Genomic DNA, 17,724 nt, shown 5'->3' on the forward strand with positions numbered 1-17,724 from the left:
CAGAGTCCCAGGCAGGAGACTGAGTCCCGGCTCAGAGGCAATCAGGCAGAGAGCGAATTCTCCCTTACTGGGCCTTTTTTTTCTAATCAGGCCTTCAGCAGATTGGATGAGGTCTTGTGCATTAGGTGGGGGTTCTCTGTTTGACTCAGTCTGCGCATTCCAATGCTAATCTCATCCAAAACTACTCTCACAGACACTCCCAGAATAATGTTTAACCAAATAGGTGGTCACCCTGTGGCTCAGTTGACATATAAAGCTAACCATCACATCCGGAAATGACAGAGATGAATAAATCAGCAGACAAGAATATTAAAACAGCTATTACAAATATGGTCCATTTGTTCAAGAAGGTAGAAGAAAATATGAACACAGTGAAGAGATATTTTTAAAAGAATTCAAGTGGAACTTCTAGAGCTGAAAAATACAATTTCTAATATGAAAAATACACAGATGAGGTGAACAGATGAAGCGTGGTGGAAGAAGAGATTAGTGAACTTGAAGATACAGCCATAGAAATGATCCAGAGCGAAGCACAAAGGAAAAGACCAGTCTGTGGCATAATATGAAGATCGCAGTCTAGCATATGTATAATTGGAGTCCCAGATAGACAAAGCCAGACAAATATTTGAAGGCAACAATGGCCACATTTTTACTCAGTTTGAGAACAACTATAAGCCCAGAGGTCCAAGGAGCTCAGTGAACCACAAAGCATAAGAGTGTGAAAAAAAAAACACACCAAGGCACATCATAGTCAAATTGCCTAAAACCAGTGACGGAGAAAATCTTAAAAGCATCCAGGGGAAAAAAAGGTGAAAGCCAGATATAAGTCAGCAGTGTTTCAAATTTTAAAGCTTTCATCTTTTTAAGGAAAAAGATGATCAAAATTAAGCACCCAGCAAAAGTCTTTCAGAAATGAATAGAAAGTAAAACACTTTTAAGATGAACCAAAACTGAGAGAATTTATTTCCAGCACACCTACGCTATAAGCAGTGTTGGGAAATTTCCAGAAGACAAATAATGCCAAATGGGAGTTCGGATCCCTGCAAAGGAATGAAGAGTAGTGGAAATAGTAGAAATATGAGTAAATAGAAAATTAATTAATTTCTTCATGTTAACAATATCTTTGAAACAACAATGAAAAATAACAAAGTAGGGTGGGGTTTATAACACACTAGAGGACTGGAAGGGCTTTGACATTAGCAACACAAAGGATGTGGTCAGGGGACGGGAGCTTCTTCGGCTCTAAGTAAAGTGATACTATTTGGAGGTAGATTGTACTACAGTAAATATGTGTTAACGCAAGAGCCACCATAAAGAGAGAGGACTAATATATTAAAGGGGGGATAAAATGGAATTCTAAAAATACTCACTTAGCAAAACAAAGTCAAGAAAAGATCAAGCAAAGAACCAGTAGCAAGATGGTCAGTGTAAGTAGCATAAGTATTCCCATTAAAAGGCAGATTCTCAGATGGGATTTTAAAAAGGAGGAGCTGACTGGTGTTTAAAATATAAAAGGTTTAAAGACTAGAGTAAAAGATGGCGAGAGAGACGCCATGCAGCCAGCAACCAAATGAGAGTTGGAGGGTTGTCAGCATCAGACAGAGTAGACTTCCGAACAGGGAATAAGCCCGGGGACCCAGAAGGACATTTCATAATGATCAAGAAGACATGATAATCCTAAAAATGTATGGACTGGTAACAGCTTTAAAATACATGAAGCAAAAATGGTAGAACAGAAGAGAGAAACAGGTACACAGTTCTAACAGGAGGTGTAAATGCCCTTCCCTAAATGACTGATGGAACCAAGGAGATAAAAGCAGCAGTCCAGAAAACCTGAACATTGTCGAGCACGTTAACCTGCCATTTAGAGAACACGTTTACCGCCGAACAGCTAAGAAGTGGCAGAGCAGGATCCCGGCCAGGTAGGTCTGACTTATGAGCCCTTTTCCCTCAGTCTGGCAGTCTCCCCAAAATGCCGCCTTAGGGGCAAGAAAATTCAGCAGATGAGGAAAGAGAAAGCAAACACAGTTAGTGGGAGCCCCGTGCTGGCAGCAGATGACTCAGGGGCCTCCGGCTTGAGATCCCGACTGCCAGCCCGGGGGAGGTGTGTGCACATGTGTGTGTGGCTGGGAGGGCCAGCCTTTTGTATTTGCGTATATGTTTTAAAGTTCCCTTATGTGAATTTCTGCATCAGATTAGCACAGTAAGTGCTGACAGCCTCTGTGAGGCAGCCTGTTGTGATTGACCAGCATGCAGTCCAGGCCTGGATCTGCCCTCATGTCCCAATCTTATCACACCTCCGGGCCTTCCCCTGTGTGTGTGTGTTTCCCTCTGAAATGCCTTTCCCTCTTTTTTCCCCTGCAGACTCCTATTCATCCCTCAAACCCCAGCTCAGAAGTTGCCCCTTTTGAAGCCCTCCCCGACCCCCCAGTCCCCCCCAGTATCATGGGCATCCCTCTGGTGGCGCCCTCAGCCGCTGCACTAGCACTGCGCCCGTTCCCGCCTCTCATGGCCACCCGACCACCTACTTCCTGGGGGCCGAGGCTGCCCCCCTCCTCCCCTGTACCGCTTCTCGGTCCTGTGTTCCTGTGGGGGTGTGGCGAGGACCGGAGCCTGTGCTCGTCATCCCCGATCCCGCCCGGTAAGAACAGCTGCTCTCTTTTCTCTCCCATCAGCCTCAAAGACAAAAATCAAGGTGAGCTCATCCCCCCTGTGCTGAGGTTCACAGTGACGTACCTGCGAGAGAAAGGTGAGAGCTGGCTCCAGCCAAGGCACCTCCCTGGGGGCCCGTCCTGGTCCCTGAGCACCCCACAGGCCAGGGAACTGGGGGAGCTGGAACCTGTGCACGGAGGGTGACCGGAGTGGGATGGGCTCAGTGACTGCAGCTGTGGGCTCTGGGTCCAACTCCTGGCCCCGCTGTGCACTAGCTGTGTGACCTTGGGCCAGTTACTTACCTTCTCTGGCCCTCGGTTTCCTCTTCCATCCAGTGGGGTAATAACTACCTGATTCACAGGTTGTTGTGAGGCCTGAGTGAAGTGACCCAGGTAAAGCCCTCCATAAAGGGACCCATTTGACATGATAGATGAGCTTGGTCGGCAGATGCCCTGCCAGTGGGTGGGGGTGCTCAGTGCCCTGCAGGGAGTGAGCGTTAATGGCTCCTGCAAGGCTCCTGGGCCAGAGCGCAGACCCACAGGGAAGGCATGTGGGGCTGCTTTTAACCTAACGGGAGGAACAGCTGCCGGGGAGGAGCGGGCGCAGCAGCGCTAAGGGTGGCGTCGGCGGCACGTGACCCGGTGAGCCCCAGGAACTGCACGTTCTGGTCGTGAAGAGCTCCGTGAGACAAGGCCACTAGCTGGAGGATCTGCTTGTCGGTGGGAACTGTCTCTGCTTTGGCTTGAAGTCATTTGTAGTACTTTCCATTCTGTTATTCATTTCAGGAACAGACAAAACATAGTGCATAAAGACCCAAGTCAGAAACTGTGAAAGCCAGTCTCTCTCTTTTAATGTATTAGTTCCTTTATTAAAAAGTAAAGCAAAAAAAAAAACCCCAGGGAGGGTGGGCTGCACAACACAGAGAGGACAAGTAGTGACTCTACAACATTTTGCTAAGCTGATGGACAGTAACCGTAATGTGGTTGTTAGGGGGGACCTGATATAGGGGAGAGCATAGTAAACATAGTATTCTTCAGGTAAGTGTAGATTAAAAATTTAAAAAAAAAAAAAGAAAGAAAGAAAGAAAAGGGGGATTACTCCTTAACAGGATAAAACTATTGGTAAATCAAAGATCAACGCATGCTTTAAATATCCTTAATGTTGATCACTTAAAGGGTGTCAGATGATCAGCTATGGAGGTACTCTTTTCTGATAATATTCCTTTCTCTTAATTAAAAAAAAAAAAAAAAAAGCAGTTACTGTGTGCTGACCTCCAATGAGTTCTGCACAGTGGTATAGAGGGCATGTCAAAGTGTGGGCAAAGGGTCTGTTTGTTTCTACGCAGAAGATCAAGGCCTAGCTTGGATACCCAGAAAATGAACTAAGATACGATATGAGGAGGAGCTTCCGGCATCAGCACTCTCTGGAGGACTCGTGCCGGGGGATGATCATCAAAAAGCCTCCACAGGGATCCGGACGATGCTGCGGTTGTGGCTGCATCCAGCCCACCATCTCCTGGACTTGCCATAAGAAGGAGGAGGGAGATGTCTAGGCTGGCATGTGCATACAGTGAGACAACGAATTTGACTGGATCTGTACTGTTGGAACTCAACCAGGAGTTGGGAGGGGTGCAAGTTGTAGCACCCCAAAATCTCATGACTATAGACTATCTATGGTTAAAAGAACATATGGGATGTGAACAGATCCCAGAAATGGGCTGCTTTAATTTGTCTGATGGTTCAAGTACAGTTGGAAAATATCCATCATATCATAGATAAATTTTCACAAATGCCTAGGGTGCCTAAATGGTTTTCTTGGCTTCACTGGAGATGGCTGGTAATTATAGATTTGCTTTGTTTATGTCACCGTATTCCTATTATGTCAATATGTGTGTGCAAATTAGTTAGTAGTTTAAAACCTATACATACTTAAGGTGCTATACAAGAAGATATGTCAAAGAAATAATCAATCCTCCCAAGTTTCCTTCATATGCTACATCTATAGCTTTTCTTCTTCCTTCCTAATTACAAACTTTAAATAGAATTCGTGCCTCATATCGAATTTACCGAGTATCATAATTCCTCCAGGTGGTAAAGATACCTCGAGACAAGTGCTGGGCATAGAAGCCACAGGGCATAAATCTGCAAAGAAGTAAAAAGCTAACCTTTGCAAACAATATGGCTTCTCTCTCACTTACCAACTTTACATTTCCCTGTATGGCCCCGGAAGATGACTGGTTAGCCAGAGACGGGTAAGATTCCTCAAGGGAGGAACAACCTAAGACAGGCACAGTCGCAGGGGGGCCATCAGGTGAGAATTTGGGGATCAACAGAGGTGAGGCTCAGAACCTCACCCCCCCTGCTTTGAGAGAAATCTTCTGCATCCGTGGATGTCTTGCTGCCCTTGTCTAGCCTGGATTAATACTTAGTCCATAGGCACACACCTGATCATCTGATCATCTACATTTGCCTTCTTACAGCACTAAACTATGTTTTCTACCTTTATCTTGCATCTACCTACCACTTCAGCATTTTATTAAAAATAAAAATAATAATAATAATAGGAGAAATGTGGGATCAACATATAAATCAAGTACAAAAATCAAATGAATATTCATATTTGACCTGATGGTTTATAGGTCATATTGCATGATCAAAACCGAAAGTTTCTGTGATGACTGCCCTTGTACTGTTCACCATGTAAGAATTTATTCACTCTGTAAGAATTCGTTCACCATGTAAGAACTTGTTCGTTATGCTTCAGAAGATTGGAGACTGACGAGAATTAGGCTTGAGATGGATTAATGATTGTACATTGAGCATTGACCCCCCTATACTGAATTTTATTGTTGTTAACAACCATTTGATCAATAAATATGAGAGATGCCCTCTCAAAAAAAAAAAAAAAAAAAAAAAAAAAAAACCCAAAACAAAACAGAAAACAGCCCACGGTGAGAACTCAGTATGTATTTGTTGAACGAGTGTGTGAAGTAAGCGTTTACTCACTGGGCACCTGCCTGGATCCGGCCCTGGTCTTGGCCCTGGGGCTGCCACGGTGACCACGGTGCACGGCCTCTGCCTTCTGGGAGCTCACCATTTAGTACCAAGAGGTTCTCTTCATTACCTTTTCCTCCATAAAGCTGTAACTATGACAACCACAGACTCCATGGACTGGGATGAGCTGGTCATGGAGATGAGGGAGGCCTGAGCTCGCGCACTTGGCGGGAGGCCCTGTGTCAGTCTCCCGTGCTGCCTGGCAAATCATCACAACTTTGGAGGCTTCACACAGCTGCGTTTATTATTTTATGGCTTCTGTAGGTCAGAAGGCTGGGCACACTGGGACTGGGGTCTCCGCTCAGCATCTCAAAAGGCTAAGCTCAAGGTGTTGGCCGGGCTGTGTTCCTCCCTGGAGGCTCTGGGGAAGGCCGTTTGCCCACTCAGATCATCAGCCAGATTCAGCTCTTTGCAGTTGTGGTTCTGAGGTGTTTCCTTGCTGGCTGTCGGGCCTCTTTCTGTTCCTAGAGGCTGCCTGCTTTCCTTGCCACGCGGGCCTCTCCGCCAGTGGAGACCTTCCCACGCACCGAATCCCTGCCCTTGTGCTCCACATCTCTATTGCCAGGGAAAACCTGGTCCCTTTTGAAAGCTTGCCTGCCCAGGTCAGACCCACCCCAGATAATCGCCACTATTGTAAGGTCAGCAGCCTCGGACCTGAAGTCCAACCGCAGAGTTCCTTCGCTGTGCCCCCTGGATTAGGGTTTGGCTGAATACCTGGGAGAAGGTGTGTGTACCCCAGGCTCCAGGAATCTGGGGGCCATCTCAGAATTCTGTCTGTTGTACTAGTCACTCAGGCAGAGGGGACACGTATGCGAAGGCTGGGCATTGTAAGGAGTATGGGGCAGTCTGGAGGCTGGCGGAAGGGGCTAGAGGGCAGTGGGGCAGGAAAGGTGGGCAGCAGTGGCCTGGCCATGCCGGGCCGTGGTAAGGCTCCAAGGGAAGCTATCCTGTGACTGGTGGTGATGGGAGGGCTCCCTGCAGGGCTTGATCGGACGTGGGCATCTGTGTTGAATAGCTCTCAGCTTCTGAGTGGAGGAGAGACTGGGGAGGGGCGGAGGGAGGGCATGGAGGGCCCAGCGCGGTCCCGTAGGACGTGGAAATTTTCTGTATCTAGCTGTCCCAAAGGGTAGGCTCCAGCCACTAGTGTCAGCAGCCCAATAGAGCACTTAACATGTGGCTCATGTGTTGGGTGACTGGACTTCTAATATCATTTAAGTGTAATTCATTAAATTTAAGTCACCCTGTGCAGCTAGCGGCTACCATGTTGGACAGGTCAGCTCTTGGCACTTGTGGGAAGAAAGGGAGGCAGCACGTTTGGAGGCCCCCCTGGGTGCCGGGCACGTGCCACGCATTGTCCTGCTGATGCCTTCTGCAGCCCTCGGAGGCAGCAGCTTGTGGCTGTGGTCTGTAGGTGACGTGGCTGGGCTCAGAGAGGCTAAGTGCTCCCTGTGAGCTCACACAGCTGGACAAGACAGAGTTGGACAGGACCCCAGGTCCGTCTGGCTTTTACAGTCCCCCTTCCTGGGAGCCACGAAGGTGGGTGATCAGGTGGGACTGGGGAATGTGGACCAGTTTGATTTGATTGGAATAAATAAAGGTAAGGCTAGTAGGGAGGGGGAACCAAACCAGGCTGGAATGCATTTCCTACAAGCCGCAGGAGGGTGATGTGCAGGCAGGGGAACCATGGAACATTCTGGAAACCTGGTGTACTGGGACCTGTGAGATGCCTGGAGGCTCTCTCCCTGTAGGACTCCATGCTGAGGGCCTGTTCCGGAGATCGGCCAGTGTCCACACCGTCCGAGAGATCCAGCGGCTCTACAACCAAGGTGAGTCAATTCCCTAGAGACCCCGTACCTGGAGCCCCCCTGAAATCTGAGGTGGTGTGATTTCCTGGCCCCCACCAGGGGCAGCTGCCCAGGTGAGTCCTGTGTCCAGACACAGCCTCCCAGGGCAGGCTGGCCACACGAAACCATTCTGCCTCCACATAAACCAGGCACACAGTGGCCTGGAATGTAAGGAATTGTTCTGTGGTATCTGTCAGGCGGCTCTTCCCGCCGGATTAGCCCTGCTTCCTCAGCGGCCCGTGTATGTAAGCTTGCAGGTGAAGAGCCGCGTGGGAGCTGAGCCATGACAGTGACACCAATGAGGCAGTTAAGCCACTTGCAAGGCTTCTTCTCCACACCCACATGCCCTGGTCATTCCCACGGCCACATGCTCACTCAGCCAGCAGCAGGGCCTGTGCCAGGCACTTGGGGCTGGCCCCACCCAGCCCTGTGTGCCAGCACTGCAGCCCAGAACCAGGTCCCTGTCCTCAGAGCGCTCCCATCCTAGGCAGGGCCAAACCACACAGCAGAGAAGTCTGTAGCACGCCCCGGCCTCCCCCAGGTGCCCTGGAGAGAGAGACACCCCATTGCGGGAGGGACAGAGTCACACCCGGACATGTGGCTCCAGAATAAGCCTCTTCCGTCAGGAGTTTTAAAGCCATTTCGTGTCAGGGCCCATTTCGAAGCAAGAATCCCCAGCCCAGAGTCAGCACTCAGACGCATGACTGTGTGTGTGCAGGGAAGCCCGTGAACTTCGACGACTATGGGGACATTCACATCCCTGCCGTGATCCTGAAGACCTTCCTGCGGGAGCTGCCCCAGCCGCTGCTGACCTTCAGGGCCTACGAGCATATTCTCAGCATCACCAGTACGTACCTGGCCGAGGGGTGCTGGCCGCTGGGCAGGGGCTGCCAGATCCCCTCCTGTTGCCATCTGGCACTGTGGCAGGAGAGGGGGTTGCCCCTGCCTGGACCCTGCTGGCCTCAGGCCACCACTGTCCAGGGTGGGGTAGAGGTCATCAGATGCAGCTGGCCGAGAGGGTGGCAGCAGGAATCTCTAGATTTGGGGCATGTCACCCTGTTCAGAGAGCTGCCTCTCCCCGTTGCCGTGCTGCTCTGGGGGAGCCACCACCTCACTTCCTCATTGGGAAAGGGGGCGGAGGCAGGAGGGATTTACTGTTTCTTCAGCCAAACCTGGGGGACAGCCGAGGGGCCCAAACCCCCTGTTAGAGCAGGTACTCTAGAAAGCTCGCAGTTGCAAATCCTCTCAGCCCCTGAGGGATGTGGCCCTCTGTGCCCAGAACTGTCTGCTCAGGGACCCAAGAGTCTCTTTGAAAAGCAGACATTCAAGGGATCCCAGTGCCTGTCGGGGAGGGGGGTAAGGGTCTAATGCATGTGCCCCCTGCCTCCTGTCATAAGGACACCAGGCCATCAACAGACCAGCTGGCCTTGTCACTTTAACCAAGCCCCCTTCCTGTTCTTTGTAAATGTTCACCTCCCTGACTGCCCGGCCCCTGCCGGTGCCCCTCCCCAGTCCCCCTTTAAAAGGCCCGGTCACTTCCAGTCGGAGTGGATTCAGTCCAGGCTGGGTTCTTCCCTCCTGTTACAGTTACTACTGCACAAAGTCTATCCTTACCACTTCGACTGGTGTCCGGCTTTGTTTATCTGTGACACGGGCACCTACATGCCAGGTCCTGTGCTGGGCAGTGGCGGTTCAAGGCAGGCAGACACGCAGGCCCTCCCGCAAGGAGTGCCCAGGCGAGCTGCAGGGCGGGCTCGTGTTTGCGCCATGCGTGACAGAATGAAATGGCTGCAGTGTCTGGAAGTGGGCACAGGTGTTAACCAGAAGGAATGCAGAGGCATCCTGGGCAGGAGGAAGCGCGAAAACAAAGGCTTGCTGGTGTGGCTGAGCCGGGGGCTGGGCAGTGAAGAGGCTGGCTGGTGGCAGAGGTTCCCAAACTTTCCCAAGCTTTGGAACCCTCAGGGGGGGTGTTAAAGCACACATCTCTGGGCCCCACCTTGGAGTTTCTGACTCAGTAGGTCTGGGCGGTGGCCCAAGAATCCACATATCTGAAGGTTTTGGGGGTGCTGGGGGTTAGGGTTTTACCCACAGGATGCCGAGCTCTAGGGGGTGTTGAAGCACAAGCTGTAGGTAAAGATCTGGCTGTGAAAAGCCCAAGTCTTGGGGTACAGCTCAATCTGTGGCCTTTTTGCACCAATGGGGCTGGCCTGGGGCAGACACTGAGAATTTTTAAAAATTATTTATGGGAAAGACACAAACACATAGTCAAGAAAAAAAGAAAGAAGAGGAAAAAGGAATAAGAAAAACAATTGAAGAACACAAAGGATTTTGTGAAGTGGGAGTCCCCTGTCAGCACCTTTAGGCCCACACCTACGGTGACCTGGAAGGTTCTGTGTGTGTTTGGTTCTTTCCACGAATGCTCCTCATACACTCTCGAGCATTGCTTTTCTGTTGTTGTTTTTTAAAAAGCATTACACATCTTTTAGTTCTTTCCTCTTCACATGCATATCTGCATGCTGTTTAATAGCTGCATGGCATTCCATCATCTTTATTATTTTGTGGGTAAGCATTTGGGGCTATTTATTGTTTTGCTTCCTGCCAACTTTAAGACTCAGATAGTTCTGAAATTCCAGTTACTGTGAACCAAAATGTCACCCTAGATTCAGTACTGTCTTCTGGGGGACAGTCTGACAACTCAGCCTGGTTGAATCGTGACTTAGCAAAGGGATGCCAAATTCAGCAAAGAAAAATACGGGCTGTCCAGGTAAATTTGAATTTGAGATGAATAACGAGTTCTCTTTTAGTATAAATATGTTCCAAGCATTGCAGGGGCCATAGCTATACTAAAAAATATTTGCTGTTTATCTGGAATTTACATGCAACTGGGTGTCCTCTATTTTACCTGGCAACTCCACTCAGGTGGGATTGCTTCTCCCTGAAGTGATGCAAAAAGCAAGCCCTTCCAGGGAACACCCTGGAGGAAGTGGGCTTTCCAGGGGGCCTGTGGTGTCCAGGGAAAGAGGAAACTGCTCCTGGGACAAGCACCTGGTCCATAGCAGGGGGGGTAAGAGCACTGGCTCCAAGCTGAACAGATCTGGATTCAAGTCTGCGCTTCTCCACGCATTAGCTGTGGACCGTGGGCAAGCCGCTTACCCTCTCTGAGCTCACTTTTCTGATCTATGTAAAATTGGGAGTGCTTTGAGGGTTAAATGTACATAAGATGCTTGGCATGGTTCCTGGCAGGTGGTAAGTGCTCTTACATGGTGGCTTTGTGCCAACGACCTGGTCCCTGCAGCTGGCCAGGAGCGCTCTTTCCTGAAAGGGACCAGGGAGAGAGCCAGCGGTGGCCCTGTGCCAGAATCTGCTCTGGGACCGTGATTCTTAGGAAGCAGAGGTGGAGCCTAGAAAGCTGAGGGAAAGCTCACTGGGTCTCCAGAAATACTAATTCTGCGGGAATTCCTTGGCCACTAAAATACTCCAACAACAGCCTGAGTTCATGGAAGGATGGCTTTGATTAAAAAGCCAACAAGGTCCTTGGCAGTAGGGAGTTTCATGTCTTCCAGCAGTGGCTGTGTCCACGGTCGCCCTGCCCACGGTTCAGTGGGAGGAGGTGAGCGTGCTGGAGTGTTGGGGTGAGGGTGTGTGCGCGTGTGTGCGCATGTGTGCATGTGCATCACCAGCCGGGGCGTGGTGCCTCCTTGAATAATCGATATGTTTTGTCTTGAAGTTTATGGAACTTGGTGGAGGAGACAGTTATGAGGGAACTGGGGGTCTCAGAGTCTGGGCTACCCCAGGTCCCTGCTGGGGTGTGGGGACCTGAGCTGCTGGGAATCATCGATAGGTTAAGTACGGCTAGAGCCGGGTTGGCAGACTTTTTCTGTAAAAGGGCCAGATCGTAGGTACTTCAGGCTTTGTGGGTTAATCTCCGCTACTACTCCGTTCAGCCATTACGGTGTAAAAGTGGCCATAAATGGTGTGTCACTGATGGGTGTGGCTCTGCCAGAACGGCTGCATTGACAACAAAATGAGGTGGCTTTCTGGGAGGTAATAATTACGGTCCTGTTGTAAGAAAGGGAACAGAGCTCGCAGAAGAGCAGTTTGTGGAGAACAGCCACACGGCTGGGTTGTGAGTGGGGGCCCGAGGCCCGACCGTGGAGAGGGTCCTCAGAGCTGCGCTCCTCTCTCTGCCTGCGCCCTCTGCTGGGGACGGAGCCAGTTCAAGACGGGCCCTCGTGCTGCTGCAGGTGTGGAGAGCAGCCTGCGCGTGACCCACTGCCGCCAGATCCTGCAGAGCCTTCCGGAACACAACTATGCTGTCCTCAGCTACCTCGTGGACTTCCTGCATGAGGTGAGGGGGTAAGGCAGGGCCACTGTGGGGACCCAGTTCCATGGCTGGCCCGCGCGGCCTGCCCCTCCGCGTGCTGCCCGCACAGGCCAGGTCTGGGGTCATGCCCTCCCCCGGCGGGAAGCCACTCTTGCCAACAGGACTGCATTCCAAGTCCTGCTCAGGTAGCTACTCTGCTGAGAGTTACCCCCAGATGCCAGGCAGGGACTCCCATGCCCACCCTGCTGCTCCCATACCCGGGCCTGGGCCTGGCTGCCCTTGGTTATCTCCTGGGACCTTGTGTATCGGGTTCCCCTGCTCCCGAGTCATCTGCACGGGCTGAGACTGGAGGACGGGGCTACGTGCCCAGGCCAGGGCGCCAAGCCTGACGCTCAGGCCTGCAGTGTCCCGGGAGGGGGACATGTCACGGGGTCTGTCAGTGTCCTGGGGCTGCCGTAGCACCACGCACTGGGCGGCTTAAAACACTAGGAGTTTATTCTCGCAGTTCTGGAGGCCGAAGTCCAGAACCAAGTGGTCGGCAGGGCCGCAGTCCCTCTGAGGCTCTGGGGGGAGTTCCTTCCTGCCTCCTGCAGCGCCTGGGGCTCCAGGTGTCCCTTGGCTTGTGGCTGCGTCCCTCCTGCCTGCATTTCCATGTGGCCTTCTCCCCTCTGTGTGTCTCTCAAATCCCCCCTGCCTTTCTCCTGTCAGGGTGCCTTTCATTAGATTAGGGTCCACCTGGACAATCCAAGATGATCTCCCCTTGAGCACCTTAACTTAATTACACCTGCAAAGACCCTTTTCCCAGGAAAGGTCAAATGCACAGGTTCCAGGTGGACGTCTCTCCTGTGGGGCCGCCCTACCCCAGGATAAGAAAATGCATGGGGAGAGAAACACCTTCCGTGGCTCTGGGTCCAGGCTTAGCTCCCCGGCCTGGGGTGGCGAGCAGCAGCCTGTGAGGTTCAGAGAGAAAACTTCAGCAGATCCGAGTGGCCCCCCACCTTGCCTCCAGACCCAGGGTCCTCTGCATGTGACCCTTTCTGGAATGCCTCACCTTTCCGGTTATTGTGGTGGAGTAAGGGGTGCAGGCTTAAGGAAGCAATGCCTGGCCGTGGGACTGCCAGCTTTGGGGTGCAGACCCCGAGCCGAGTGCCCACCGTGCTGTGGCACCATGATGGTCTCCTCCAGGGTCTGCGCGAGCCCAGCTCCACAGTGGTGGCGTGAGGCTCTCATGGCAGTCCAGGGGAGGGGCCTCCAGGCAGAGCCGCGCCCGCACGGTGTCGGCCCGGCAGCACGGGCGCCTCAGTGGCTCACTGGGCCGGTGTGCACTGGGAGGAGGCTTGGGGGTGGGGCTTGCAGTGGGGGTGACTGGGAGGGGGACCGGCTGTGTCACTGAGGCAGGGCTTGGCATCTGGTCATCCTCACTGACCTGTGGGGTCACGGGTCACCGGTCACTCCTCTCCAGTTCTCTGCTCACTCGTGACCCCTGAGACTCTGCACTCTCCCTGCCCTGTCCCCCCAGATTGTTGGAGGTCCCTGGGACATGGGAGGTGAGGAGAAAAGATCAGGCCTTGCCCTCAGATGGCCCCAAGTGGCCCTACTCCCACCGACTGGACCTGTGACCTCGGGCAAATCCCCTGCACCTCCTGGGCCTCAGTTTTCTCATCTGTAAAGCGGGAGTGGTTCGTCCCACTTCTTGGGCTGCTGGAGGTGTTGGCGGAGGCAGGCGGGCCACCCTCCTGGGGAGGCAGGCTAGTTACGCCCTCCCTCAGTCCTCCAATGACCCCTGCGTGCCGGCCGGTCTTCACTGTGCAGCCTAACCAGCCAGAGCGGAGGTGAGAGAGGCGGTCCGCTGGGGGACGCTGCAGCCATGCTCACGTGCACTGTCCTAGAGCCCCACCCAGAGGGGGCCTCCCAAGCCCTCTCAAGTGGAAGAGGAGACTGGGGTGTGGAGGGGGTCCCAGAAGTAACTCATAGCCGGTCAAAGCAGGAGGGCCTCAGGGTGTCAAGGTCAGTCGTTTTCACAGATGGGGAAACAGACCCAGAGCAGGACGTGGTTACATAAGGTCACAGCCCAGGATGGGTGACTTCCGCCCAGTGCCCTTCCCACTGCGGAGAGCCCACAAGTCACCGCCTTGTCTCATGCACGCTCTCCTCCAGGTGTCCCAGGAGAGCATTTTTAACAAAATGAACAGCTCCAACCTGGCCTGTGTCTTCGGGCTGAATCTAATCTGGCCGTCCCAGGGGGCGTCCTCCCTGAGTGCCCTGGTGCCAGTGAACCTGTTCACCGAGCTGCTGATCGAGTACTGTGGGGCGGTGTTCAGCGCCCAGGAGGCAGACGGGGAGCTCGGCCGGGGCACCGCCAGGGCGGAGGAGCGGGGCCCACCCTTGGCCAGCGGCTGTGCCCAAGACAGACCCTCCGGAGGCCTCACCCACCTGCCAGGCCTCCCCAACCCCTGGCAGCGGCCGGGAGACTCCATTAGTGCTGGAATGTTGCCTTAAAGTCATCTGTGTGCTCGTGTTTTGTCAACTTGCCATTAAACGAACTTCTAAGGATCCTTCTAGTAACAGTTCCGTGGTTCTGGTGCTTCGGCCCTTCCCGTCGACCCTGACCTGTGGGCTGAGATAAGCTAAAGGATCTGCTGCGTCATGACCCAGTGTGGCCTGACCGGAACCGGGAGTTGATTGGCGAGGACCTGGTGTCCAGCGTCTGCTGCTATGGGCGCGTGGTTTCCCGCCCCAGTTGGTGCTCAGGGGGAGCACTCAGCTGTCCCGCAGCGTCGCGAGCCCCTGTAGTAGCTGAGCAGCTGCTCGCCGTGCAAAAGCAGGGGTGCGCACAAGCACTTCTCAGGCTGGGGCTGGCGGTGTGCGATTGTGCCCCATGGACCAGAGCACGTCTCATGGCCACGGCCGGGTCACACTGGCCCTGCAGTCTCTGGCGGGCTGACCCTTCAGCTTTCTCCCAGAAAAAAGCCCCCAGATTCACCCTGACTAGACAAGCTTAGGTCGCTTGCCCAGCCTGGACCAGTCGCTGTGACCAGGGCACACACTGCTTGAACTTGGGCCTGAGCCCTGTGCCCCATGTGGGGTGGGGGTGAAGGCAGGGCGTTGCCCCAGATGTGTCTGTCTTCTCGGGCTGCCGTCACGACTGCTGCTTAAACGGTCACTTGCCATAGTCCCAGAGGCTGGAAGGCCAAGTGCGAGGTGTCAGCAGGTCAGGTTCTGGTGCCAGCCCAATTCCTGGCCGCCTCCCAGCCATGTCCTCCCAGGGCAAGGAGAGAGTCAGCAAACCCTCTGGCGTCTGCTGAGGACACTAATCCTGTTGGGTCAGGGCCCCACCCTCATGACCTCATTTAACCTCAATGACTTCTGTAAAGGCCCCATCTTCAAATACTGGGGGTAGGGCTTCAACAAATGGACCTGGGGGACACAAACATTCAGTCCCTAACACCAAACTAATAACACCCTAGTGACAGGCCTGCCACCTTCTACAGCGGTTAGCATGTGCCAGTCACTGCCAAGCTCCCCAAGCTCTTGCTGCAGCGAGAAGGGAGCCAAGGACAGATGTCCACTGCGGGTGCCCTGTTGGCCTGTCCATGCCTGGGGGTGTTGACCCATCTGAGCCGTGGCCCGGGTGCCCATGTGGGTCCTTGGAGCCACCCAGGGCTCCACTCTGGAACCTGGAGGCTGTGGGCACCTTGCTCCAGGTCAGTCCCACCCGCGGTCCATTGGTGAGTAGTCCTGCCATTCTGTCTCTGAGGAAGGGGCATGTGGCCACTGGGCCACCTCAGCGCCAGTCTGCGAATGGACGACACCATGCTGAGGACGGTTCTGAGCAGGAGCATTTTCCTTTCTCTGAGTGGTTCTCTGACCCTGATTCTGTCCCGTGCCCAGGTGATAGCCCAGCTCCCCCAAGTCCTGGCTATTCAGTTAGTAAGGACATGGATCCTACTAAAGTTTCTGGAGGAGAGGAGTTGGATCTGGGTCCCCGGGTACTGGGAGCGGAGTCCCTGCTGTTGTCCTCCCATGGCAAGGAGAAAGACAGCCTCTTCCTTGGGAGAGGGCGGCTAGCTGGGTCCCTTCTGCAGGGGTCAGAGGACAGTGAATACAGGTGGCACAGAGCCAGTGGGATAGGTATTCTTGGCTGAGGCTTAAATAAAACCCCCCTTCCCTACCAGACCTCAGAACATTACAAGGGAGGCAGGCTCAGGAGCCCCCAAGTAAGGGTCAAGATGTCCACCTCCAGCTGGCCGGACACCTGCCTTAGATCCATGGCCAAGGGTGTCTGCCCACTAGTCACCCTGCCTTAGACAAGCTCACCACCTGGGTGCTGGCTCCCAGCCAGGCTGGGCTAGAATCCACTGTTCTGCAGGCAGCTGACCCCTGAGCAGAATGGGCTGGTCCCTCTCCCAGGTGTGCTAATCAGAATATTCCCTCCTCTTTCCAAAGGAGGAGAGAGAGGGCCGTGGGGGAGAGGCCACAGTAGTAATCCTACCTGATGAAGTTTCTCCCTCTGGGGCAGGAAGGCCTATGTGTCTTCTCTGATTTCCTCATTCCTAGTTTAGAAGTGCAGACCTGGAGGCCCAGAGAAGTAGAGGAACTTGCTTAAAGTCACACAGCCGGTAAGGTGCAGGCCAGTGCAGCCCTGTGCTCTACCTGCATGAAACTGTGGGAGCCCACAGGAGAGATCTGGGCCTCTGTCTTCCCATCTGTGCAATCGGGGGAGGATTCCCACTGCCTGCTCCCCTCCAGCTCTGCAAATCATGAGGCCTGAGCTAGAATCAGCCCCACTGCACCTCTTGGATTTTTAACCTCCATGTCTTTTCCCTCTTGGAAAGCAAACAACCCAGTGTAGATATCAAGATTAGTCTGCTGCCACACAGTTTTTTGGAAATTTCCTGGTTGTACTGGAGCCGCATAGATCATTGGCTTTAAAACAGGTTTGTTAGCCCCTCAGATGGCCGGAACAGACCCATCCATGCTCCTTGATCTGTGTGGCCCACCCTGCACACCTGTTCAGCAGGTGCAAGCTGCCCTAAGCAGAAGGCTTCAATTTGCAAATGGCCCTGGAGCACACAGCCTGTTGGGACTCTGGGCAGCCACCCTGCTCACCCCGCACCTGCCGTAAGAGCTGGACAGTCACTGCCTGTGCCCTCACCCCAGGGCTCCAGCCCGCGCCCCGGGCACGCTGGGGAGCCATCAGGGCCTGTGATCCCAGCCCTCCTCCCGGCTCCTCCCTCCTCCCTGGTCACTGCCCTCTGCCTGGTTCTCTTTCCACTGCCCTCGCCCTGCACAGTCCTTTCTTTTCTGCTGTGTCCTTGCAGTGAGCCTAGGCCAGATGATTCTCTTGTGCATCTTGAAAAGTAATCATTGTTCCATTTCTTTTCTATTCTCCTGCAAAGCCGTTTTCTTTTCTTTTTCTTTTTTTTTTTTTTTGTGAAACACCACCTCTAGCTCTGACCAGCTGCAGCCAGGCCCAGGGAGCCCAGACCAGCTAAGTGGGTGACCCAAGTGGGTGACCTGCTAACAGCCCATCTGGCCACAGCCCCTGGAAGAGCTGCCCTGTGTCTGCTCCCCTGCCCCTAAGAAGGTGTCGTGTACCCAAACAATTCAGCACCCTAAAACAGCCTCAGAGTTCTGTTGCCAGGAAAAAAAAATCTGAAATAAAAATGATGGCTCCCTTAAGAGCACACCGCTGTGAACAGCAGAATTAACAACAACATTAAATCAAATCTCATGCATTATGCAGAAAGGTTTACAGTGCGACGCACATTTGTGAAATATATGTCTTAAATTTTCTGCCTCTGCAAGGTGGCCCTAAGACGTTCTTCTGTGGCTGCTTTGATAACCGTTT

At 53.2% G+C, this 17,724-nt stretch overlaps 1 protein-coding gene across 6 annotated transcripts in view; it reads left to right on the forward strand.

Annotated features, from left to right (window-relative positions):
* Nucleotides 1-14,434, forward strand: part of ARHGAP8 (Rho GTPase activating protein 8) — a 63,655-nt gene extending 49,221 nt beyond the window's left edge. The window contains exons 9-13 of one of the 6 annotated variants that reach the window (XM_073214008.1): nt 2,676-2,749; nt 7,454-7,531; nt 8,268-8,396; nt 11,794-11,897; nt 14,031-14,434. In XM_073214008.1, the coding sequence (XP_073070109.1) occupies nt 2,676-2,749; nt 7,454-7,531; nt 8,268-8,396; nt 11,794-11,897; nt 14,031-14,372 (727 nt within the window). In that variant the 3' untranslated portion in view covers nt 14,373-14,434. The other 5 variants (XM_073214009.1, XM_073214011.1, XM_073214010.1 and 2 more) reach the window with 5 other exon arrangements.
* The last annotated feature ends 3,290 nt before the right edge of the window (nt 14,435-17,724 follow it).

This window comes from Manis javanica, chromosome 10 (assembly GCF_040802235.1).
Source record: "Manis javanica isolate MJ-LG chromosome 10, MJ_LKY, whole genome shotgun sequence".
Classification (NCBI taxonomy): Eukaryota; Metazoa; Chordata; class Mammalia; order Pholidota; family Manidae; genus Manis; species Manis javanica.